Below are 26,699 nucleotides of genomic sequence, written 5' to 3'. Positions count from 1 at the left end.
TTGACTTTTTTTTCCCCACAGACCCCATATCCAGTCTGTGGACAAATCTTTTTGGGTTTCACCTCAAGGTACATCTTGAAACTGATTCATATCCTCTCTACTGCTACTGCTTTGGCCCAAGCTACCATTATCTGTCTCCTGGATTATAGCATCAAGTTCCTACCGGATCTCCCTACTTCCACCCTTACTACTCATAATCTGTCTCCATATAGCATCTAGAGTGATCCTTTTAAGCATAGGTTGTCACTCTTGCTTGAAACCTCTTATTTTTCTCTGAGTAAAAGCCAAATACTTCTGTTGGCCTGTAAGCCTCTCTTTTTATTTCTCTGACCCTATTCATTCCCTTGCCTTATCTGCTCCAGTAGCACTGGCCCCCTTGCTGTTCCTAGAACACTCCAAGCATGGCCCCACCTCATAACCTTTGCAAGAGCTAATCCCTCTGCCTAGAATGCTTCCTCAAATATCTATTTGGCTCAAAACCCCAGGCCTAGGATAAAAGGTCACTTTTTTCATTGAGGCGTTTCCTGCTAGCCTTATTTAAAAGTGGAATCCCCTCTCCCTTCTGACACTGCAGATTCCCCTGCTTTGCATTTTTCTCCATAGCAGTGGCATGTTTTATTTGTCTTTTTCTGCCTGCTAAAATATAAGGTCGATCCTGACAGGAATTTTTGTTTGTTTACTGCTCTTGCTGCCCCTATAAGAATATATGGTACATATTATGTATCCAATAAATATTTGAATTTATACATTCTTAACTGGCCAAATTGCAGTGTCTGGTCCTTCATGATAATGAATTCTTTACTGTTGACAGATTATTCATACTTAAGGGAAATGCAGGTGTCTTCAATGAGGTGAAATGAATTTGTTTTAGGAAAAAATTGTTGCAAGGTGTTAGTCTTGTATACCATATTATGCTTTCATGTTGTCTGCTTGTAGAAACCACGCTGACTCAAATTTGCATGACTTCCTGTAGAATTTCTGGCAAGAAAAGTAAACAGTAAATGTATACTTACTTGTTCCTCAGACCTTCGCTTTTAGATTTTATTTTCTAAGATCTAGAGTTCTTTTGTACATTTACTTATAATGTACTGTTTTTAATTTGGTGAATACTGGCATAACCTATCAAATTAGAGGGTTTTTGCATCATCACTTTAATTTGTAAATAGAAGTGATTTCAGTGGAAAGCTTGTTGTGAGTGGCTTGACAGGATTTTTAAAAGGATGCCCAGTAAGTGTGGGTTACATTAAATGGGGCTGATTTTGTAAAGTTCGTTCATGCCCTTGAATTCTCTATATTTATATTTGAACTTAGAATTACAGTTGCCAAAGCAGGATCTGAATTTTACTCCATAATTTAGTATCTTTAACAAAGAAGAAAGCTGTTTTTCTGGAAATGTGTAGGTACAGGCTTGCCAGGGACAGAAGGACTAGCCCTTTTGAGGTTCTTTGTAATCCAGTGGTTATAGCACTCTTAAGGATGTAATTAAATTGTAAATCACTGTAGGTTCTTTATCACCCTAGAATTAAAAATTAAAGGAACTTCTCTGGCTGTCCAGTGGTTAAGACTCTGCATTTCCAATGCGGGGGGTGTGGGTTCGATCCCTGGTCGGGGAACTAAGATCCTGCATGCCACATGGTGCAGCCAAAAAAAAAAAAAAAAAAGATTAAAAAAAATTAAAGAAATTAAGGTAATAAGTGTACATGGGAAAAAAACAGTAACTGTTTAGAAGGTATGTATTGTAAATCATGCTCCTGGCCTGAGTGAAAACATACTAAGTACTCACAAATATTTCTATATATACTGTTTATATTATCATGTACCTTGCTTTTTTCACTTATTAGTATCTCTTAGCCATCTTCCCATATCAGTTTATATAGGTGTTTTATTCTTTTTAACCTCTCCATGGTTTTCCGTTTTAACATTGTGCCATGATTAAGTGATGGGTATTGTATTATTCCATGCATTTTGGCTTTTGGTTCTCATCTAGGTAGATGTTAGCAGTAGAGCATTGACACTGGATATTTAAACTTGTAATATACCCCTCTTCAGAGTTTTAAGTAGTCTCTGTTGTGTTATTGGCTTAGTCTCACTGGCAGTGCACTGTCTTAGCTTGGTAGACCTCTGCTTGCTTCTTCTTCTTCCAGCCCCCTTTCTTCATTCTTCTTTATCTTTTCCCCTTCCCTCTTTAATTTAAAAGGATTTCTCTGTCACAGACCATCATTTTCTAATCCTTCAGTGAAGTCATATTCTTTTGTTAAAAATGGAAATGTTGCCTAGGAAATGGAAATTCCCAAATTCAACATTTTATTTTATTTATTTATTTATTTTTAACATCTTTATTGGGGTATAATTGCTTTACAATGGTGTGTTAGTTTCTGCTTTATAACAGAGTGAGTCAGTTATACATATATATATGTTCCCATATCTCTTCCCTCTTTGTCTCCCTCCCTCCCACCCTCCCTATCCCACCCCCCAAATTCAACATTTTAAAAGTTAGATTCTATAAAAGATAAAGGGTGGAGAGAATATTTGGATGCGTATTTGAATTTGATCACTGTTACGTGTCAAGTAAACCAGCCTCTTCCATCATCTGGTAAATTAAAGTAAAAATCAATTTTTACTTAAGTAGGTAGAGCAGAATCAATGCCAGAGAGAAAACTTCAGAAAAAAGTTTTCCAGTAAGGTATACAGGTGCTGAGTTTATGCTGAAATGTATGTCTCTGTAACTGTTGAGTACTTTCTAGCTGTGGTAGGTTGTTGATGATTTTTTTTACAGACTGTTTGCATTCTTATGGGTGTCACAGAAACTAACATTAGTTTATCTGAATTGACAGGTGCAAGAACATTTAACTGTTAATGTGTAGTTGAACTCCTGGGGGAGGGGGAAGGAACAGAAGCTTGCTTTTATCATGCATCTGTTAACACTGATAGAACATAGTGTTTCATTTGGCAGAAATTCCTTTGCTGGAGATCTCAGTATGGTATTAAGAATTGAAAATCTGGGAATTCCCTGGCGGTCCACTGGTTAGGACTCTGTGCTTTCACTGCCGGGGTCTGTGTTCGATACGGGGTCAGGGAACTAAGATACTGTAAGCCGTGCAGCCAAAAAAAAAAAAAGGAATTGAAAATTTAATAATAAGTTATCCTTATCCCTGGGAGTGGTCCTTCCAAACTGAGCTTGGAGGAATAAGATGGGATAAAGGTTGTTCTGTTTTCTGAGAAGACAAGCACTGATGACTGGGTAGAAAACTTAATGCTAGAGCTGTAACCTTTTAAGCCTGGCTGTCACTACAATGCTGGTCTTTCTGTGCCTTTCTCAGCTGACACACATATTAGCTGCCATAACAGCATTCAACCAAAGGGATTCAAACAGGTTAGAATTTCCTTGGGTTTTGCTCTGCATTGCACGCAAACCATTGTTCTTTGAGTAGTTATTTTAATAGTCTTTTCTCCCCTTATTATAAGGTCACAGAGTTGCAAATGAACATCCAACCAAATATTTGAAGAAAAGTTACACTGTCATGAATAAGATTATGACTTGAAAAATATGTGGATACCTCCATTAGTCAAAATTGGAGGGAAAATAAGACCTGGGTTCTTGTCCTTGATCTGCTGCTAATTAGCAGTGTGGTCTTAAGTCTTTGTAATCTCTCTGGATCCCAAACAGCATCTTTTTTTTAAAGGTCAGTGTATTTGATCTCTTAAGTTTCTGCCAGCTTTAAAATTCCTTGACTGTACAAGGAGTACTCTGTGAAATGTGTGATCTAAAGTGGCTGTGTTTTAGGGTTACAGTTAGAATTATGAGTTAGATTATGAGTTATGAAGGGTGATGGTGTGTATTATGTTTTTGTTAGTTTGAATGTAGAAGTTTTGTGTGTTTACTGTAGTGGATAACTCATTATGCTGAGGTATTGAAGTTCTTACAATGCCATTTTGAATTTCTTGTGTCTCATATTTTAGGAATGTTTTAGTTTTGCGCTTGTGTCTATGGTAATATAATCAGAAGTATATAATTTACAAAATAAAATGCCATTAAGAATATCATAAAAAGAAGACTTGAAGATAGAAGATTAGGCTTGAAAGTTTGAGGCTTAGGTTTGTTCTTACCTCTTTCAGTTTCTTCCTGCAGGTGCCTCTGTAGTCATTATCTTTCATTTTGTCTGGTTACAGTCATCTTTTTTAGAGTTCTAAATAAGCATTTATTGGTGGCTTAGGGAAGAGGCAAGTAGAAGAACTTAGACCTTGTCCCTATTTCCAGAGGAATTTATGATTATGTTGACACTGACTGAGCCAGCTATACAGATTACTGTGTTTCAAAAATTCTGCCACTTCTCTTCTTGCCTTGTTTTGGTAGGAATTAATATTTGGGCAGGAGACTGCTGTGTGAATCATTAACCTTTGGATGCTTTTGTACTCTTGAGGTAGTGATGTGAGAAATAATAAGATAAATTGGACTAGAAATGAGAGAATGGGATTTATATATTAGCTGAGTCAGCTGGAATTGTGGTACCTTGGGAAAAAATACAGGACTTTTCAGAAGAATCTGAATTTGGGCTCAACTAAATTCATTCACCTTAGACAAGTCACTTTTCTGATCCTCTTTCCTCATTCATCATAGGTAGTTAAAAACTACTTAGAGTTGTGAGGAAAAGAAGATAACTGGTATCATATGAACTTTATGAACTGATATCATAAATGGGGCCAATGCATATATTTTGGATTGAAAGAATTAAATCCTCAAAGTGGAATTTTGGTAAATATCCTTCATTTACAGATATAATTTTAACCAAAGATAGTTAACATCAAAGCAGAAAAATGAGATCATTTGATGTGAACTTTATAAAAGAGTCCATGGAGTGAAGTTTTAAGTATCTTTTAATCATTTAAAAATGATTTAAAGTGATTTTAAAAATTCATTTTAAAATGACTTGAGTTAGAAATAATCTTATTAGTATAGAACTTTATTGAGCCTCGTTTTGAAAAAAGGAAGACATATTTAACTTTTTTTTTGGCTGCACCATGCAGCATATAGGATCTTAATTTCCTTACCGGGGATCAAACCTGCACCCCCTGCAGTGGGAGCATGGTGTCTTTTATTTATTTTTTTTAGTATTTATTTTATTTTATTTATTTATTGGGTTGCGCTGGGTCTTAGTTGTGGCAGGCACTCTCCTTAGTTGCGGCACATGGGCTCCTTAGTTGCGGCACATGGGCTCCTTAGTTGCGGCAGGCAGGCTCCTTAGTTGTGGCTCGAGGGCTCCTTAGTCGTGGCATGCACACTCTTAGTTGCAGCATGCTTGTGGGATCTAGTTACCTGACCAGGGATGGAACCCAGGCCCCCTGCATTGAGAGCTCGGAGTCTTAACCACTGGATTGCCAGGGAAGTCCCAAGACATACTTAACTTAAATCTCTGACTTTTAAAACTCTTGGTATGTACTTCTGTCCTATTCTTGGTAGATAGCAGTAGTTTAGAAGTGGCGGCATTTCAGATGTCTTTGGGCTCCTAAAGAATGTATTCTTGACTTTTGGGCATTGTGTTTGCTGTCAACCTACAGTTCATTTTCTTTATGATTGTCTCCTCCAGGTTTTTCGTTGGAATATACGTTGCACATTTATGGCGATTCTGAGCGTGAGGGCAGACTTCTGCCAGGCTCAGCACAGCGTTTCCGCTGACAAGTGAGCTTGGAGGTTCTATGTGCCATAATTAACATTGCCTTGAAGACTCTGGACACCGAGACTGGCCTCAGAAATAGTTGGTTTTTTTTTTTTTTTTTATTGCAAGCATATATCTTTTAATGACTCCAGTAAAATTAAGCATCAAGTAAACAAAAGTGAAAAGCGACCTACTCTTTTAACTTGTCTCACTAGTGCCTAAATGTAGTAAAGGCTGCTTAAGTTTCGTATGTAGTTGGATTTTTTTGGAGTCCGAAGGTATCCATCAGCAGACATTGAGGCCCAAATTGAATTTGGATTCAAGTGGATTCTAAATACTTCTGCTTATCTTGAAGGGAGAAGCTTCTTAAAGAATAAACAAGTTGAATAGAGAAAACACTGATCGATAATAGGCATTTTAGTGGTCTTTTTAATGTTTTCTGCTGTGAAACATTTCAAGATTTATTGATTTTTTTTTTTTCATTTTCCCCATCACACTCACACACGCACGCTCACACTTTTTATTTGCCATAATGAACCGTCCAGCCCCTGTGGAGATCTCCTATGAGAACATGCGTTTTCTTATAACCCACAACCCTACCAATGCTACCCTCAACAAGTTCACAGAGGTAAGATTGTAGCATGGTCTACTTTTTGGATTGATTTATAGGTAAAATCCTGTTAAAAATTAACACCACTGTAAAGAAATCTTATACCACAAAGGCATTTATTTCTGTGATTGGAGTATGGATGATATGGATCCTGTGGATCTTACCAGTCTTTGTTTGAATTGAGTTGAATTAGTTAAAACAGATTTTTAAAATAACATTTATGGAATTTGAGGAGATCTTAGAGATTGTCTAATACTATGGTTTTTCCTTTGAACATTATTAGCAGTTCTTTTGTTACAGTTTCAATAATAAAGCTAATTAACATTTATTGAATACTTAGTAGGTACCCAGCATTACAATAAGCAGTTTTATGCATTATATCATTTACTCCTCACAATAACCCTATGAGGTATAGGTACCATTATTTCCCTTACAGATGAGAAAACTGAGGTTCAGAGTGGTTTAGTAATTTGCCTGAAGGCACACAGTATGTGGTAGAACTATCTCTGACACTAAAACCCATTTCTTCCTAAAATGCCCTAACCACTTTTGATGAAAAGCTACCCTAGAACTACTTAGCAGTAGGAACCACATTATTCAAGGGTCCAGAAATTTAGGGGAAGGAAAGGTATTATAGGTAGGATTTTTATGTCACATCCTGCATTTTTTCTATCGGTAGTAGTAGAGAAACATTTTGTACTTTATTCAGCAGGCATTTGAATGTAAGCTTTTTAATCATTCTCAGATTGTTCAGTCTCAATGATGTCTGTTGATGTATTTGTGGAGTAGACTTAGAGAGCTGGATGAACTCCTAGGGATTCTAAATCTACCTCTCTCACTTTATAAATGGCAAAACTGAGTTCAGAAGAGGTTTTGACTTGCTGAAGGTCACAAATATTTACCATAAAAAATTTCTACTGGAAATTTTCAATGAACAGCTACTGTGGAGTTCATTTTAATGGGATTTTATTTGTATTTTGAAACTTTTAAAAATTTCTGACTCATTATATAACATTAACAACTTTCCTGAGTCTGTTTTATGAGAAGGCGTTTCTGTGAATAATAAAGTCCTTTAGCAATTAAAATAACTTTTCTCTTTAGATAACCAGATGATGGACACGTCTTGTAGGATATGACTGTCCTGCTTATTTATATTTTTAATTCTCTGAGCTTCTTAACTTTGTGTACACAGTGTACAAGTTAATTCCAGGCCGGTATGCCCTCAGGTTGTTCAGTCACCTTTAAGCCTGGCTGAATTACATGATACTATTTTCAGCCTGTGGATTCCTTGGTCATAGACTCCTGCAGCTATAAAAAGATGTTGGTGGCCTCTTGAAGTTAGTTAGTGACTGGATTAGGCATTACTGTAGGAAAACTTCTAAAGGAGCAAGACTTCTGGCTGTAATTGTGTGTTACTTGACTTTGTAATATAATACCACTATTTAATCTTAATTTCAAAATTGCTTTTGTTTCTTTAAATTATAAAAAGCAATATGTACTTAGTACATAAAAACGAGAAGATAAGCAAAAGACAATTTAAAAATACTGTTAATACCTGGTGTTTAGATGTTTTTTTCTGTATATATTTATAAATATACATCTAGATAGGATCACACTGTGTATTTTAGAAAAATTTCCCCCAACCTCCTTAGTATTATTTTTATAGCTGTCATAGTATTCTGTATGGAGGTGCTATACTTTTTTAACCATTCACCTGTTTTTGGACCATTAATGTTTCTGTCTTTATACCATCCCAAACAACCTGTGCTAAACATGCTGGTACCTAAATCTTTGTGTATATCTTTAATTATTTCTTTAGTATAAATTCCCAGAAGTAGAATTTCTAGGTCAAAGTGTGTGTGTGTGTTTAAAGTTTTTGCATTAATGCTACCAAATTGCCCCTTACAAAGGTGGGCCTTATTGATGCTTCCACTTTGAATGCAAGAATGTCTATTGTATATGTTGTTACAACGAGAATTATTTTGATCTTTGTCTGAGAATGAGGTCTCGTTTCAGTTTATAAGAGTATATTTTTAAAGCTTTCATTGCAGATTCTAAAAACAAGTTTCCTTATATTTGTTTTTCTTTAAAGGAACTTAAGAAGTATGGAGTGACAACTTTGGTTCGAGTTTGTGATGCTACATATGATAAAGCACCAGTTGAAAAAGAAGGAATCCACGTTCTAGTGAGTGTGTAGTGTTTTAGTTTTTCACTACAAACAAGTTGTACCTTTCAAACATAGATATTTTTAAAACTTGGCACTCATAGTTTGCTTTTTAAACTTAAAGGAGATACAGTAATCATAGCAATCTTAAAATTCCTTTGGATTGGCAGTTTTGTTCATTTATGCTCTTGAAGTCTACAGATGCAGAGTATTTTCAACAAAAAAGGCAAAATTTAGTGCACACTTATTTCAAGAAAATGGAAATTTCATTTTTTTTTCTCTAGGAAATTAATGTGACATTTAGCTTTTGTTTCTAGGCTACTGGTTTGAATCTAACTGAAAGTAGTTTCTGTCAGACATTCTTTTTTTTTTTTTTGCGGTACGTGGGCCTTTCACTGTTGTGGCCTCTCCCGTTGCGGAGCACAGGCTCCGGACGCGCAGGCTCAGTGGCCATGGCTCACGGGCCTAGCCGCTCCGTGGCATGTGGGATCCTCCCGGACCGGGGCACGAATCTGTGTCCCCTGCATCGGCAGGCGGACTCTCAACCACTGCACCACCAGGGAAGCCCCTATGTGCCTACTTTTTATTGAGAGTTAGTTCTGTAGTCTTTACTGCATTGGTTAGTAGTTGAGAAGGCAGTTGATGCAAAGAAAATAAATGTCCTGTTGGTAAGGCAGTTGTCTCACATCTGATACATAAATTTTCCTCACTTCCACATTGGTGAAAACACAAAAATCAAATAGCCAAACATTATGTTTTTTAAAATGTATTTTAATAGTATGGCATGGTAATAATACTTTGCTTGCATTCCTATTTCTAAATGACTTTAAGGTCCCCTGGCTGGAAATCACTGGGGATAAGTATAAACATGTATAAAATGTAGCCCTGTGTTTAAAAAAATAAAAACAGAATTTTAAGTTCTGAAATTAAACCAAATACAAGTTCCTTTTCCTGTATTGTATGTTCTTTAGAGAGTAGATGAGAAATCAGTTTGTCTTGACAGTTGGCAGGGTGAGAAAATGAACTGCAGATTGATCGTAGTCTGTTTGAATCAGTAATGTTGGTAAACACCTTTATGAAATAGAAATGAACTAAAGAACTTGAAATAGTTTGTAGAAGATAATGGTAGATCTGGGATTTATTCCAGGCCTTTAAATCTAGGCTTTTGTTTTGTTTTAAAGAGCTGTGATCAGATAAAATTAAAGGTCTAACTAAAGCTGGAAAAAAAACAAGGATATTTAGAATTAAGCTTAGAATTTCTTTTTTTTCCTAGGCAGAATTTTTTAAATTTTTAAAATAAACTTTATTTTTTAGAGCAATTTTAGGTTCACAGCACAACTGAACAGAAGGTACAGAGGTTTCCCATATATGCCCTGACCCTACCCATGCATAGCTTCCCCCATAATCAACATCTCCCGCCAGAGTGGTACACTTGTTACAACTGATGAACCTATACTGATACATCATCATCACCCAAAGTCTATAATTTACATTAGAGTTTGCTCTTGTATATTCTAGGGGTTTTGACTAATACATAATGTATCCACCACTATAGTATCATACGGAGTCGTTTCATGACCCTAGAAATCCTCTGTGCTCCACCTATTCATCCCTCCCTTCTCCCTAATGCCTAGGCAGAAATTTTAGTTTAAGTTGGATTGCTAATTTACTTTTGCTAGGTGAAGAGGGTTTGAAACACCTTATAAGAGGATATTCCCAAAGTGAGACGTTTCAACCCTTTGACCAATGTTCTTGTAAATCAGAGGCACATTGGAAAAGACTAATGGTGGTTTCAGCCATGTCAGTTTGAAGTTCAGATGCTTCTAAATTACTGCTTTAGTGATTTTTTTGGATAGAAACTGCTTGTATAAGTAAAGCATGTTTCATATTGTTTCTTAACTAGATGCATTTTAGGGAGTCTTAGAGGAAGTAAGCTCTTGACTAAGGTACTTACTAGTTTTACTGCTATTTACAGTTAAACTCTGTAGTGACATTTATAATGATAACATTGGCAGCCCTTTAATTATGGGGCATAGTTGACAAACATAATGTGCTGTCATGGCTAATGGGCTCCATGAAGTGTTCTAGTGGTGCCAGTAATGAGTGCACAGTCAATTTAGTGCTCTGTCACTTTTCCCTTTTTCCTTCTCTAATATTTTAAAGTGTCCTTATCCAGTCTCATTAGAATAGTATTGTTAAAAAAAAAAATTCCCAGTGTCTTTGCATTTCTGTCCTTGAAGTTAGATGGGACAGAGGGTATGATGCAACATGTGAATGTCCCTTCCCCGCTTTCTTCAAAATGACTTGTGTTGGTTTCTCAGGACCTTGTGCGAGGTAACAAGGAAGATAAATCCCTGCCTGTATTGTGAATGCACGTGGGGTTGGTCTTAATAGAAAAACAACCCAAATCAATGAATATAAAAAGAGAAGGGAATACTTGAGAAAATGGTTTTCATTTCCTCAGGGTCATATCATGTGGCACTATACTTGTAAAATGGGGTGTGTATAATTTAGGCCGAGCTTTAAAAATATTTGCTGCTTGACTTAAAAAAAAATACATATGTAAGCACAAAGATGGTAGTGTGTTTCTATTATGATCTGTTGGAAATTACTTATCAGAGTCTTTAAAGAAAAGACATCATAACTTAGAGCTATTTGGGGATAATCCTCAAAAATATTTATATTCGTAGAGACCAATGAGATACCAGTTGGTATACTTTGCCAAAATGGACTTCTAAATCTTATTGACAGGTGGTGTGTCCTCTCTTACTTTGTCTTGGTTTTAATTTTAGTTTTCTCTATTATGTCTAATTACTGTTCTATTCAGATAAAATATTTGAAGAATGCTAACCTCTTATCACTCTTGTGATAAGAGATATTTCCAAAGAAAAAGTTTGATGCTTATGATGCCGGTTATGTATGCTTCATTGAGAAGGCTAAGTTGGCACACTTGAATTTTGATCTTGGATCATTTTTCAGAAGTGATCAGAATTGTGTGGTTAAGTATAGGTACACGGGGCTTCCCTGGTGGTACAGTGGTTGAGAATCTGCCTGCCAGTGCAGGGGACACAGATTCGAGCCCTGGTCCGGGAAGATCCCACATGCCGTGGAGCAACTAAGCCCGTGTGCCACAACTACTGAGCCTGCACACCACAGCTACTTAAGCTCGTGAGCCTAGAGCCCATGCACTGCAACGGGAGAGGCCACGGCAACAAGAAGCCCACGCACCGTAACAAAGAGTAACCCCTGCTTGCCGCAACTAGAGAGAGCCCGCGCGCAGCAACAAAGACCCAATGCAGCAATAAATACATACATACATACATTTATTAAAAAAGAAATAGGTACATGTAGAACAGTTAGTGCCATTAGGCCTGCCCTGTGTATGCAGCTGTTGTGCATTAGGATGTTGATTCTGGAGAAAATATCAATTTAATGTAAAAGACCTTTTCCTCCCAGGATTGGCCTTTTGACGATGGAGCGCCACCCCCTAATCAGATAGTTGACGATTGGCTAAACCTACTAAAAACCAAATTTCGTGAAGAGCCAGGTTGCTGTGTTGCAGTGCATTGTGTTGCAGGACTGGGAAGGTAAGCTCTTCCCCTTTTGTCTGTGAATTCATTATCAAAAATTTCACTTTGATAGAAACTGCATTTATTACGCTAAATATTAAGTTGCCTGAAAGGAAAGGAAATGAGAGCAAAAGCTGGTGTAATGATTTCTCAAAATAACTTTTTATGTTTCATTGTCTGAGTCTGGGTTTAGTGGGTGGTGGTTCATAAGTTGTTTTGAAACTGGTTTAATGTAATTATCTTATCTTTGAGCCAAAAATACAGTCTTAATTCAGTTTCTCCATTTCCAGTAATCAAAGGTTTAGGTGTTTGAAATGGGCAACAAAGTTAAAATAATTTTAGATTTGAAGAATCTGTACATGATTAATTTTAGATTGAGATGAATGGAAGTTAATAGATGAAGAGCAGATGGTTGAACCTTAAATTCTTGAAAGGAAATGTATGGAGAATGAAAGTTGACTTTGATTTTAAAATCTTTTTCCTTGAGCACTGCATGGAATGGTGCTGCAACACTCATCAACAGTAGATTAAATGTCAATTTATAATGTGCACTTTGACTCCAAACATTAATGCAAGCTGCTGTTGCCTGAAGGTGGTGGTGACTCAGGCTGTTACCTCTGCTCAACCCTTTCGTTTGCTATTTTCCTTTTTTGCAGTTTAGTGTTGTACAGTTCTTCTTCAGGGTCAGACGTCTCTAGTCCTTATCCTGATTTGGGGCAGTTTTTTAAACTAATAGCTATCCTAGTTAGGTAGTCAGTCCAAAGTTAGTGCCTTATAATGGGCTTATTAAAAACATCATTTCCTTTGTTATGTTAATATATATATAGAAAGCAATTCCTAATTACGAATTCTCTGCCACTCTCCTAGCTCATTTTGTTGAGGAAGTCTAGCACCTCTTTAGTATTTGATGAAGAGATGATATTAAAATTGATTTGTAACAAAAATTCTGAGACACTCAAGATAATCCATTTGGTCATTTACTATGATAATGGTTAAAGATCAGTGGATTTTTGGTGACATAAAATGATGTGAAATTTGAGATATAATGTGATGATGTTTTGAAGAGTAAAGATCTCTTAATAAAGGTTTAGAATTTTGTACTTTACTAAAAATAGAAAATACCATAGAAGCTGTAATGATTTAGATATTTTTACTATAGAAAAATATCAGATATTTTAGTATACAGGAACAATGAAAGCTCAAGCTTTACATAATTTTGGTAATAAGTAATCCTGGGTTTTAAAAAATCCTTTAATTCCAAAGACCTGTGGTTATTTACAAATGAGTTTATCTCTGCAGGGCACCTGTGCTGGTCGCACTTGCTTTGATTGAATGTGGAATGAAGTACGAAGATGCAGTTCAGTTTATAAGACAGTGAGTATGAAGTTTTATGTTCAGAAACACATAAAGCAGGACTTCCCTGGTGGTCCAGTGGCTAAGACTCTGAGCTCCCAATGCAGGGGGCCTGGGTTTGAACCCTGGTCAGGGAACTAGATCTCACATGCCATAACTAAGAGTTCTCATGCCTCAACTAAAGATCCTGCATGCCTCAGCAAAGATCCTGCATGCCACAACTAAGACCCAGCACAGCCAAATAAATAAATAACTAATTAATTTAAAAAAAAACACACAAAGCAAAATCATACAAGAGAAAGAAATTATAAAAAGTACCCATTCATAGTATAGGGTAATTTGCTGTCTTTGGCTTAAAATATTATTTGAAGATATCAAAAGTGGCAAGTGATAAAGAGACTCACAGTAACACTACTGGCTCCCAGATTTAAAGATTTTCTAATTTAGGTGGCAGATTTGGGCATTCTAGAATATGTCCAGTATATGACTTGAACATCTAGGAGTCTTTAAAATGAATAGCTAGGTAGCTGAGTCTCAGTGATGTGGTGCCTCTTTTAATGGCCGTCCAAAATGCCTTCCAAATGTAACTCTCTGTGACAAAGAGGAAAGGAAGAAACTATAGAGGAGCAGTTAATCACCTAGGATTCTTAAGTGACCTGTTCAGTCACAGAATCAGGATGGTAGTGCCCAGACAGAATCTTGACAGCGGTCTGGAATAACAGGCCATGCTATTTTTTTGTCCAGAATTCTTTGGCAATTATTGTCTTGCCCTTTCCCTTTCTAACCTTTTCTTAAAAAAAAAAAAAAAGAGAGAAAGAAATAAAAAAAATGACTTTGTGACAAAGGGCATGAAATGTATGGTAGCTCTAGGAAGATAACATATTTCAAGGAATGCCATCTATGTCTGCTGCTTCATATAAATACTTTCTCATTTATCGTAAATACTTGCTGCCATTTCTAATATGAAGAATATATTGATTGAGAAGAGTATAGTCAGATGTCTCTGGATTAACCATTCTGATCTTTATTAAACGATTAATAGACTCTAATGAGAGTTAGCAAAGAAAATTTGTCTGTTTCTTCTTTTAGGAAGGCACACAGAAAGTTCATGTTTCAGTTCAGCCCTTTCACTTAAGAAGTGATGTTGTATGGGAAATATGCTGGTTTTCAGCTGTGTAGAGTTAGAAAGGCCGTAGGCCATAAATACACATTTCAGTGAATCAGGCAGCTCTTTTTTTACATGATAAAGTGTGCCATTCTTGTATTTTCAGAAAAAGAAGGGGAGCATTCAATTCCAAACAGCTGCTTTACCTGGAGAAATACCGACCTAAGATGCGATTACGCTTCAGAGATACCAATGGGCATTGCTGCGTTCAGTAGAAAGAAATGTATACGAAGGCTGACTTGATCGTGGCATTTAGAGGGAACTCTTGGTACCTGGAAATGTGAATCTGGAATCTTAACTGTGTCATCAAAGTAGTGATGGATTCAGTACTCCTCAACCACTCTCCTAATGATTGGAAAAAAACAAACAAAAAAGAAATCCCTCTATAACGTGAATAAAATGTTTAAGAAAAGAAAAAGAGAAAGAAAAAAAGGATTAATTTAGTGAAGGATGATTTTGCTCCTAGTGTTGGAGTTTGAATTTCTGCCAGGATTGAATTATTTCAAAATCTCCTGTCTTTTTAAACTTTCTCAAAATAGGTCTCTAAGGAAAACCAGCAGAACGTTAGCCTCTGCAGAACCATCTGTTTGGGGAGCACACTCTTCCATTATGCTTGGCACATAGATCTCCCTTTTGTGGATTTCTTTCTTTCTTGGGGGCGGGGGGGGGGAGGCACGGTGTATTTTTCCCTTCTTCTCACTTTCTTCTATCCCTCTTTTTTCCCCTGATACAAGTTGTAGGTGAAATAGGAGAAGCCCATGTTGCTGTAGATGTGCGTGCAGTCTGGCAGCCTTAAGCCCACCTGGGCACTTTTAGGAAAAAAAACAAAACAAAAAAACACCAAAAAAAAAGGAAAAAAAAAGGCAGTGGCGTATATAGTATATGATCCAGGTGTTTTTTAGTCTTTACTGATGATGGGGTATTCATGTTAGTTTCTTTTCTTGAAAACCCTATTCAACATTAGGCAAAGTAGCCAGGAGCCTTTTTTGTTTTGATAAATTTGTGGGGAAATGGCATTTTAAGAGGAGTCTCTCAAAGAACTTAGCTGAGAGTCGAATTCATCTCTTTTCCAACCAGTGAAGCTAAGTGGATGTCCCAGAGATAGTTGTTTTCGGAAGGGGAGTACTCCAGGCCGTCACTAAAGATATGTCCAGGCAGAGCATTAGCACACTTTCTACACCTTGTAGAATTGTGGGCTGTAGCATTACTCTGATTTTCTGTCTAATGATGTCAGAGAATGCTGTTAGTGTAAAGTTTTAGGACTTATTTGTACTCTGAATTTTCAGGAACAGTCAAAGGAGTAGCAGCAAAGACACAATATTTTAGACTTGAGAAATGCCTGTAATGGGTATTTCCCAAACTGCCCCCTATGTGTACAGTTCAGTTTAACCACTGATTGCCTTGTTATTTTCTTACTAGGTTCTTTGTGAGATTAAAAAAAAAATTTTTTTGCTGGTTCAAAACCAACAATGCCTAGTGAGTATGTGTCCACAGGCCATAATAGGGTAGAAGAGAGACATAGAGCAGCTCATTGTGTAGCAAAGGGACTGTGTGGCTAGTGCAGTGGTGTAGTATCATTTCAGCAGATTCTTTGCTGGGTTCAATGTACTGATCTAGAAAAGCTGTTTTGCTGCTCCTTTGCAGTTGTGACCAGGCTGCATTGACAAAGCAAGTTGGAGGATACCATCAGGGGCTCTTGCACTCTCCAGCTGAATATTACATAATTAATAGTGCTCTGCTTCTAAGGATTTGAATAAAGTCTTACGGTCATCTTGTCCTGTTGGAATTTGCTGTGCAGAGCCATAAACTTCCCATTTTGTTAGGATCAGCTAGGCCAGTAGGAATGGACCGGGACCTTGTTTCACACTGATGATACCTCAGATGTTGGCTGGCTATGTGAACTGCCTATTTCCTATGCCGAGTTGTTTTGATTTTTAAATAAATAAAAATCTGTAGATTCTCTTCTCCCCCATCCCAGAAAACAAAACAAAATAATGCTTTTTGAAATTGTTTCTAGGATTTTAAAGTGAAAAATGATGGTACTATCCAAAATTCTTTATTTCAGAACCTGACAGTAGATTCCTTTAACATAGGCTCAAGATCAAAACAGCATACCCTCTAAGCTCAGATAGACAGTTGATTCCAAGGGTTTTGATCAATACGAGAACAAACCTTTTTCCTTTGACATGCTCTGAGTTTTGTTGTTTGGAGGGAGGGAAGGGAGGGAGTGGGAGAGAGAAAGGGAGAGTGAGCGTGTGAGAGAGAGAGAGAGAGAGTGTGTGTGTGTGTGTGTGTGTGTGTGTGAGTGTGAGAGAGAGAGAGAGAGAGTGAGAGTGAGCGAGCAGTATCCACCAGTAACAGTGCCTGCCTGAGTTAGGAAAATTACATTCCTGGTTCTGTATGAGGAGAAGGGTATATAAAGCAACATGAAACATTAGCCCTCATTTTGTTTTAAATTTCAGACTAATGTTAATTGTTCTCAGAACTGGATTTTCTTCAAAATTAAAACATTTTTTTTCTTTTGGATTTAATGAAGTATTGCTAGCTGAAGCCAGTTTGACATGGTGAGAGATGTCAGACTGATGAAAGGTGTGCAGCCTGATTTAAAACCAAACCCTGAGCCCTTTTAAAGAACAATAAAACATATTTTACATGCTCTTTGTCTGTGCATTTGTTCTCCACCCTCAGGTTGAGTTTCATTTATGTCTCCTTAGAAAAATTGGTATTCTCAAGGCTAATAACTTGGATCCTGCTAATAATTACTTCGGAGGTGAAATAAATAGAGGTTGGGAAGTTCGAAGATTTCATGCCTCCCAGGTGTTCAGTAAGGGCAGACTTAACAGTAGTTGGGATACATCTGGTTCATTTCCTGGTTCAGTTCTTGGACACAACACTGCAGGAATTCAGCATCTTGTCTCTTTTCAAAGGATGTGTTTATGCCATAGGGTTTTTTTTTTTGCTCCATGGCATGTGGGATCTTCCTGGACCATGGCTCGAACCCATATCCCCTGCACTGGCAGGTGGATTCTTAACTACTGTGCCACTAGGGAAGTCCATGAGGTAGTCCTTAAAACATGGTCATTCTATTTGCTATTGTGTATAGAAGCAGTTTATTATTTTTCTGTTACACTGTTTGGAAGATTCCTCTGGTTTTTTTTTTTTTTTTAATTATTTTATTTTTGGCTGCGTTGGGTCTTTGTTGCTGCGCGCGGGCTTTCTCTAGTTGTGTCGAGCAGGGGCTACTCTTCGTTTCGGTGCGTGGGCTTCTCATTGCAGTGTCTTCTCTTGTTGCAGAGCACAGGCTCTAGGTGTGCAGGCTTTGGTAGTTGTGGCACGCGGGTTCAGTAGTTGTGGCTTGCGGGCTCTAGAGTGCAGGCTCAGTAGTTGTGGCACATGGGCTTAGTTGCTCCGCAGCACATGGGATCTTCCCAGACCAGCGCTTGAACCCGTGTCCCCTGCATTGGCAGGCGGATTCTTAAGCACTGTGCCACCATGGAAGTCCTATACCATAGGGTTATTTATTTATTTATTTACAGCTGTGTTGGGTCTTCGTTGCTGTGCACGGGCTTTGTCTAGTTGTGGCGAGCGGGGACTACTCTTCATTGCGGTGCGGGGGCTTCTCATTGCAGTGGCTTCTCATGGCGGAGCAGGGCTTCTAGGCATGTGGGCTTCAGTAGTTGCGGCGGGCGGGCTTAGTAGTTGTGGCTCGTGGATTCTAGAGCGCAGGCTCAGTAGTTGTGGCTCGTGGGTTCTAGAGCGCAGGCTCAGTAGTTGTGGCACACAGGCTTAGTTGCTCTGCGGCATGTGGGATCTTCTCGGACCAGGGCTCAAACCCGTGTCCCCTGCATTGGCAGTTGGATTCTTAATCACTGTGCCACCAGGGACGTCCTACCGTAGGGTGTTTTTTTTTTGCGGTACGTGGGCCTCTCACTGTTGTGGCCTCTCCCGTTGCGGAGCGCAGGCTCAGCGGCCATGGCTCACGGGCCCAACCACTCCGCGGCACGTGGGATTTTCCCGGGCTGGGGCACGAACCCGTGTCCCGTGCATTGGCAGGCGGACTCCCAACCACTGCGCCACCAGGGAAGCCCACCATAGGGTTTTGATGAAGCACTGAAACTTTACTTGAACACTTTGAAGAACAGTGAGAAAGGAGGAAGTTTATATATCGGATTTGGGGGTGGGAAATTTCCCTTTAAACCATGGGTAAAACATCATCCATCCAGATAACACATTCACGTGGTGAGGTACGAAGAATGAAAAGGTAAGACACAGGTCCCACTTTGGAGGACCTCAGTCCAGAAGAGGAGCCAGATATGTAGACTTAAACAGAGTGAGTGGTTACAGAACTATGTGACTTATAATTCACTGATCCTCTCACCTCATGTCCTTCATTATGCAGCTTAGATTCTGTGGTCCAGTGTTAAAGAGTTACTATTGGCTACATAGTAAATTGCTTTGCCCCAACTGTTGCTTCATTATACTTGTCTGGCTGAACTCCATTTTTGGTTTAAGTTCAGTATGCCGCCTTCTCTGCACTTACGCAACTGAACTTGCTGGAACAGTTTCTGTGTTTTTTTTTTTTGCGGTACGCGGGCCTCTCACTGTTGTGGCCTCTCCTGTTGCAGCTCCGGACGTGCAGGCTCAGCGGCCATGGCTCATGGGCCTAGTTGCTCCGCGGCATGTGGGATCTTCCCGGACTGGGGCACGAACCCGTGTCCCCTGCATCAGCAGGCGGACTCTCAACCACTGCGCCAGCAGGGAAGCCCAGTTTCTGTGTTTAAAGTCATGATCTCAAGTAGACCTTAGTACCATCTGACAATCCTATTGTGTTTCTCTATCCCATTTACTCTTTTTGTCCCCTTGAAAACCCTTAAATTTTAACATCTTTCTCATCCTCACTCTCCGCTTAAGACATTTTTAAAAAAAAAAAAAACCTTAGAAAATAGAAACAAGGAAATTCCACAGGCTTCTACCATCACATCTTTGTTAGAAGTACTTTGAGTCACTTTTTAAAATTTATCTTTGGCTGAGTTGGGTCTTCATTGCTGCTCTCTGACATTCTCTAGTTGAGGGGAACGGGGGCTACTCTTCGTTGTGGTGCGTGGGCTTCTCATTGCGATGGCTTCTCGTTGCGGAGCACGGGCTCTAGGCACGTGGGCTTCAGTAGTCGTGGCACACGGGCTCAGTAGTGGCACATGCTGACATTCTCTAGTTGAGGGGAACGGGGGCTACTCTTCGTTGTGGTGCGTGGGCTTCTCATTGCGATGGCTTCTCGTTGCGGAGCACGGGCTCTAGGCACGTGGGCTTCAGTAGTCGTGGCACACGGGCTCAGTAGTTGTGGCACATGGGCTTCGTTGCTCTGCAGCATGTGGGATCTTCCTGGACCAGGGCTCGAACCTGTGTCCCCTGCGTTGGCAGGCGGATTTTTAACCACTGCGCCACCAGGGAAGCCTCTGAATCAGTTTCTTAATAACCAGTAGGGCCTTGACTAGAAGGGATTATACAAATATCATGTTAAGTGCTGTGATTATAGCATTTATAGGAAGAATGATGATTTACTTGGTATTTGAGCACCTGCCACATACTACACACTATTCTAAGCACTTAGGATATGGTGGCAAATAAGACAGATGTTGACCTTACAGGGTTTAAATTCTGGTGGAGAAGATAGAGAATAAATAGGTACACATAAGTAATACACTTTCAGATAGTGGTTTGTACTGTGAAGCTAGGAAGAAAGTAAAATAGGTAAGGGGCTAGTGACTGGGGTTATGTGTGGAGTTAGGTGGGATGGTCAGGGAAGATCTCTGAGGAAGGTGAAGGAGGCTACTATGTGCAAATGCTATGTGAAGGCAGTGGAAGCACTTTGCAAGCCGTGTAGGTGAAATCTGTATTTTGGCTGAGCCGCGCAGCACGCGGGATCTTAGTTCTCCCACTAGGGAGCGAACCCTCTCCCCCTGCAGTGGAAGCGCGGAGTTTTAACCACTGGACCGCCAGGGAAGTCCCATGAAGGTGAAATTCAGGCAGAGGCCAAATTGTGTGGATTTCGGGAGGCTGGGAAGATTGGAGTCATATTGTAGAGGGTTTTGCATATCATAACAAGAAATTTGAAAGTTTATTTACTGTTTTTAATCAGGAGGAAACATCAGACGCAACTATGTGGTTTATTCAAACTGTCCATGTCCAGGCATCACTAAGGTCATTCTGAATCAGTCTTGAGTTGGGAATCTATTCTGGGCAATGGGGAGCCTCTGGAGGTTGGTAAACAAAGAATTGCACGGTCAGATCTATGCTTAAAAAGCTTATTCAAGAAATCCTTAAATTAGAGGCCATACCTTTTACGTAAACTCAGTGGCTGATTTATACTATGCATGCAATAAATAACAGTTTAATGAATGAGAATGTATTGAAGAGAGTAGAAGCTGAGAGACCATTTATGTGTAGTAGATTGATGGCTTGCAATAGGCCAGGAGAGGTGTTTTTAGTGTTGGGGCCTCTGTCTCCTTTGCTAATTTGGGGTTGGGGCAGTCAGGAAGATGGAGGAACAAGGAGATATTACTAGCCAATTTCTGCTGAGTATGACTGGACTCAGAATTTCACTTGCATTATCTCATTTAATCTTCATAGGCTTCTGCTCTTTGCTAACTGCTTGACTGTACTGCTATAGTAGAATGGCGAGATGTTTATGTTCAGCATGTTGCTGTGGGTTTTTGTACTCAGTACCTATTAATTGAGCTGCATCTTTATGTTAAATGTTGGGGGCGGGGGGAGAGAGGAGCACGTGTCTGTGTACAGCAATTCTGTCTAGCCAGTGGCTTCAACTTGTGCAAACTGTGTGTAATGGGCCCCACCACTAACAGACCAGGACATTTGAGCATAGTGGTTTATAGTTTATAATTGGCTTCCTATTACTGTTGGCTGATTCTCCTGCACAGAGAGTATTACTCCAGGATTGGTATTTGATTTAAGAAATTTTCAAATTGATTTTATCTTCAGTGCATTAATGCATGGCCTAAATTCTTGCAGAGCCATTAGATAACCAGCCTGGACATGCTTTAGCAATTGTAACTGGATCTGAGCTGGCAGTGCTACAGCTTTTATTCAGCATAGATAAATCACTTTTCTGAAAAGTCTTTTCTGCTTAAGCCCTGTGACTTATTTTTTAGGACACCTCAAGTCTAGGCCCCTTGAAATTGGAATATATTCCCCAAATCATGCTAAGACACACAAACAGGAATTTGTTAACACAAGTAGAGTTAATCTCTATCTTCCTGTCAGAACAGAACACAAATATTCAAGGAATGGTGTGGAAATCAGCGTAATTTTCAAGGGTGCACAATTGTAATGCCCTTTAAAATCTGGAAATATGAAATGTGACTCCAGTAATGAAAATGCTGTAAACGTAACTGAGTACATGGAAAACTGGAGGATGTTCTGCAATTTCATGAGGATTAGCATAGGTAAATGTTTTTCGTGAAACTTTTTTTTCAGCTCTAGAAGTGCAGGATAGATCACAGCTGCATGAAAATACCAATCATCTTCTAATGCTTTTATGCAAATGATTATATTTGACTTTCACTTAAGTTGCCATTAACACCTGGAACCCTAAGATTGATAACAGGTAAATTTTTAATGAATACATAAATTAGAGATTTGAATCATGTTTAGATTAATTTATAGCACCTTTATTCATTACTGCAAATCCTCTTGAAATCTAAAAATCACAGGATAAGACAGAAAATAGAGAAGAGGAGACAGCCTTTGAACTTACCAATTTTTTTTAGTGGTAAAAAAGGGTGACTTGGAAATACTAAACCCTGCAAGTGTTTTTTTCTGCCCTTTGCAATAATTCGCCCAGATGCTAGGTCTGCGTATCCTGCAGAAGACTTTTATTTTCTCACGCCCTGAGATAACACTGGTCTTTTTTTTTTTTAATGATTTTTCTTCCTATGCACACTCCTTGCTTTAAAAAATATTTTTAAAAACAGTGAAAGTCAAAATTGTCTTGTTGTAGACGTTTTGGGAAATACAGAGGATGTGAAGAAAAAAAACCTCATTGTCCTGACATCCAGGGACAACCATTATTATATGGTATGTCTTTTCCCCCCCTTACCCCCATGTATAATTGTATTTATATAATTATGTATCTTCCTTTTCCACTTACAAAGCCAAAATAGTATTTACATTTATTGAAAGTTTACCATGTGCCAGGCACTGTGCTTAGTGTTTTAAGTGTATTATCTATTGAGTGGTAGATAATATTACCCTCATTTTACAGATTAGGACATGGAAGCTCAGAAAGGGTAAGTACCTTGCCCAGTATCACACATTTAGTAAGTGGCAGAGCTAGAATTCTAACATGAAATGTCTAACTCAGAAACCCTGATTATATCACTGCGCTATACTCCCCTTGCATTCAGTAAGTGGAAGCTGTTACTATTAACTGAAACCAAGTTGTCCCCTGAGGGCACTGTTTTCTCTGCAACCTCAAAAAACAAAAGCTACTCATTCTCCCATGACCCATGTACTACAAAGGCCAGTGGGAGATGAGGGGTTGGCTCTCTGTGGCCACGTCCAGACCATTGTTCTTCTGCCCTTGGGTAATACCAGCTTGAGACAGTTATCTTCAAGCTGTTACAACCACTACCCCTCATTGTTGCTCTCCTCTGCTGCTCTCCCCATCACTCAATGCATGGAGTTCCTTGGACCTTGAAGGCCCACCCTTGTCATTCTCTAGCCCTTGGCAGATTCAGTGCCTCCTCCAGCCGCTCGGCATCGAAGGCCTTTACTACCTTAAATCCAATGGCCCATTCCCATAGGAGTGAGACTGTTGCCTCTGATGTAGTCAGGAGGTTGAACAATGTCTGGGGGGAAATCAATTGTGTGTACATGTGTGTATATCTACACATGTACATATATACATATACACATATATGTTTACTATACATTTTACTGTATAAAGGATGTGTAACATACAATTTTAAAGTAATAAAATATGCATTACTCTTTATTGTAAATTCCATATAGCCAATTAATTCTCACAGAATGCTTTTGTTGATTTTTGCCAAACTGTTATATCCTAGCCAACCTATGGTTGCAACTGACAAACTCACCATAAATGATGGTTGATATTTTCCCTTTTGTTAAAGGCACAAAAGTAGAACAGTGAAGACTTATGTTAGAACTTCACTCATTCATCAATGATGTGACTTCTTTGTGGAATTGGAAAATAGTTTCTGAATGCTGGAGGACTGTTTCTTCAATTTTTTTGGAGCTGCTTACAATGTAATGGCTACAGACAGGATGCACTTTTAAGTTTAATATGCATTCCTAACATTTTCTCCATTAATTTCTTTTTTTTAAATTTACTTATTTTTATTTTTGGCTGCATTTGGTCTTCATTGCTGTGCACGGGCTTTCTCTAGTTGCCGCGAGAGGGGGCCGTGCTTCCTTGTGGTGCGTGAGTTTCTCATTGTGGTGGCCTCTCCTGTTGCAGAGCACGGGCTCTAGGCACGCAGCCTTCAGCAGTTGTGGCACGTGGGCTCAGTAGTTGCAGCTCGCAGGCTCTAGAGTACAGTCTCAGTAGTTGTGGTGCACAGGCTTAGTTGCTCCGCGGCATGTGGGATCTTCCCGGACCAGGGCGTGAACCCGTGTCCCCTGCATCGGCAGGCGGACTCTCAACCACTGCGCCACCAGGGAAGCCCCTCCATTAATTTCTTAAATGTACACAATCATCAAAACAATGAAACAAGCTCTGATCTGTAGCATTTTCCAATTTCCATGCTATAAATACTCCTGCCATGAACAATTTCAAGCTACCAGTAGACATCACTGAACATAGATTTGGGAAGAGACGTGCAGTGGCACACCATTATAATATTTCCATCAAACAGATACCATAGATAATAGTAAACTGTAGTAAAATAATTAGAAAGTGATGAGTTTTAAGAATTAATGATCTTTGTCTTTAAATATAGTTTAATTATAAGTTTGTACAACTTAATTTTTAAAAATGTATTTTATTGAGGATAGTTGATTTACAATGTGTTAATTTCTACTGTACAGCAAAGTGATTCAGTTGTACATATATACTTTTTCATATTCTCTTCCATTACCGTTTATCACAGGATGTGGAATATAGTTCCTTGTACTATACAGTAGGACCTTTTTGTTTACAACTTAATTTTTTTTTTAAGTTAGTTTTTTTTTTTTTTAAAGTCTTGAATTTGTTAGAGTATTGCTTCTGTTTTATGTTTTGGTTGCTTGGCCACAAGGCATGTGGGATTAGCTCCCTGACCAGGGATCAAACCTGCACTCCTGCATTGGAAGGTGAAGTCTTAACCACTGGACCACCAGGGAGGTCCCCACAACTTAATTTTTTAAAATGGCTGTATTTAACAACCAGCTTGCAAAATTCCTGAAATTTAACAATCACTTGGTATGACCAACCCTGGCACAGCACTGTGTATAGTTGCCTCTGCACCTACTCTCTACCCCAGCCCATCATCCATCTTTCTCACTTTTTCACTTGCAGCATGTATGCTTACCCTTTGATTCATTTTCTATTCACTCCTCAACCCACTATAACCTGATTTTTGTCCTTTACATGACAGACCCTATGCTAGTAAGTAAAGGCTCCTTTACCCTCACTGGCCCTCTGAATTCCAGTTTTCCCCAAAGCTCTGTCTTAGGTGGTCTGCTTTTCTCTTCCTACATATTTTGCTTTGGTGATCTCATCCAAACCCCTGACATTAAGTGCACTGATGGCTCCCAAATCTATAATTACAACCCACATCCCTCTCTGGAGCTCCAGATCCATTTGTCCAACAGTCTACAGGACATCTCACTTGCTTGTCTCATGGTGGTTCAAACCAAGCATTTCGAAAAATGTATTCATTGTTTCTCCAGCTTTCAACCTCCATCCCCCAAATCTGACTTTGCCCCTCTTTTTCCTGCCTCAATAAATGGAGATCCCTTATTTAAGTCCTTCAAGCAAGACACCTTAGCATCAGGCTTGATTCCTCTCTCTTCTTCATCACCTCTACTATTCACCCTGGTAACAAATCCAGATTTACTCAATCATTCATTCATTCATCCATCCATCGAACCTTTCAGCAAGTATTTATTAGAACGGCTGCATAGTATATTGTGTAAGAATACTAGAGCTTGGAGTCAGCCTGCCAAGCATGAAATACTGGCTCTGCCATTTACCTAGCTTTGTAACCTTGGGAAATTGACTTGACTATGCTGTGTTTCAGTTTTCTGAAATATAAAGTGGAAATAATAATAGAATCTTCCTCACAGGGAGTTGAGAGGTTGAAATGGGTTGCTTTGAGTAAAGCACTTAAAACACAGCCTGACGCAGAGTAACTGCTCAAGAAATGATAGCTATTGTATTTACTGAGCTACATAATTATGCCAGGACATCATCCTAAATAAGTGGGAGTGTATTAGTTTCCCAGGACTGTTGTAACAAAGTACCACAGACCAGGTGGCTTAAACAAGAGATATTTATTGTCTCAGAGTTCTGGAGGTTAGAAGACCAAAGTCAAGGTGTCAGCAGGGCCACAGTCCCTCTGAAACCTGTAGGAGAATCTTTCTTTGCCTTTTCCTAGCTTCGGGTGGCTTTCTGGCAACCTCTGACACTCCCTGGCTTGCAACTGCATCACTCCAATCTCTGCCTTCGTCATCACATGGAGTTCTCCCTGTGTGTCTCTGTCTTTACATGACTGTCTTCTTATAAGGATACCAGTCCTATTGATTAGGGGTTCATCCTACTACAGTATGACCTCATTCATCTTAACTAATTACATCTGCATCAACCCTATTTCCAAAGAAGGTCACATTCTGAAGTATTGGTGGGTTAGGATTTCAGCATATCTATTTTGGGGGGGGGGCACAGTCTAATTCATAACAGGCAGGAACTATGACATAGGGATCATATCTAATCCCTGACCTTTTTAACTCCTCTCCCTACAGCCACTGTTTTAGTTCATTCTGTCTTGTAACTCTTCCTAACTAGACCCTAGTCTGGCCCCACCATCAGCAATTCTTCATGTGACTGTCAGAGTTATCTTTCCAAAACATAAAGTTCATCATGTTGCCTCCTTCTGAAGCTCTCTGAGCTTTCAGGTAAAGGTTTGGCACAAAAGAACTTTCTTGCTCCAGCTCCTTCCTGCTTCCC

At 39.0% G+C, this 26,699-nt stretch overlaps 1 protein-coding gene across 3 annotated transcripts; it reads left to right on the top strand.

The window, feature by feature from the left end:
- Positions 1–5,758: 5,758 nt before the first annotated feature.
- Positions 5,759–15,331, top strand: PTP4A2 (protein tyrosine phosphatase 4A2). Of its 3 annotated transcripts, XM_007468656.1 has the most exons (5): positions 5,759–6,282; positions 8,357–8,449; positions 11,885–12,015; positions 13,297–13,371; positions 14,622–15,331. In XM_007468656.1, exons 1-5 carry the CDS (start codon positions 6,187–6,189, stop codon positions 14,728–14,730), a joined length of 504 nt encoding a protein of 167 aa, XP_007468718.1. In that variant the 5' UTR covers positions 5,759–6,186; the 3' UTR covers positions 14,731–15,331. The 3 variants fall into 3 exon arrangements, with proteins under 3 accessions (XP_007468718.1, XP_007468719.1, XP_007468720.1); XM_007468657.1 differs by lacking the exon at positions 8,357–8,449 and having other exon boundaries at positions 5,879–6,282; positions 14,622–15,053; XM_007468658.1 differs by lacking the exon at positions 13,297–13,371 and having other exon boundaries at positions 6,187–6,282; positions 14,622–14,730.
- The last annotated feature ends 11,368 nt before the right edge of the window (positions 15,332–26,699 follow it).

This window comes from Lipotes vexillifer, unplaced genomic scaffold (genome assembly GCF_000442215.2).
Source record: "Lipotes vexillifer unplaced genomic scaffold, Lipotes_vexillifer_v1.1 scaffold1261, whole genome shotgun sequence".
Lineage (NCBI taxonomy): Eukaryota > Metazoa > Chordata > Mammalia > Artiodactyla > Lipotidae > Lipotes > Lipotes vexillifer.
Note: the sequence above shows the minus strand (reverse complement) of the source record. Positions and strands in the feature narration are given on the sequence as shown.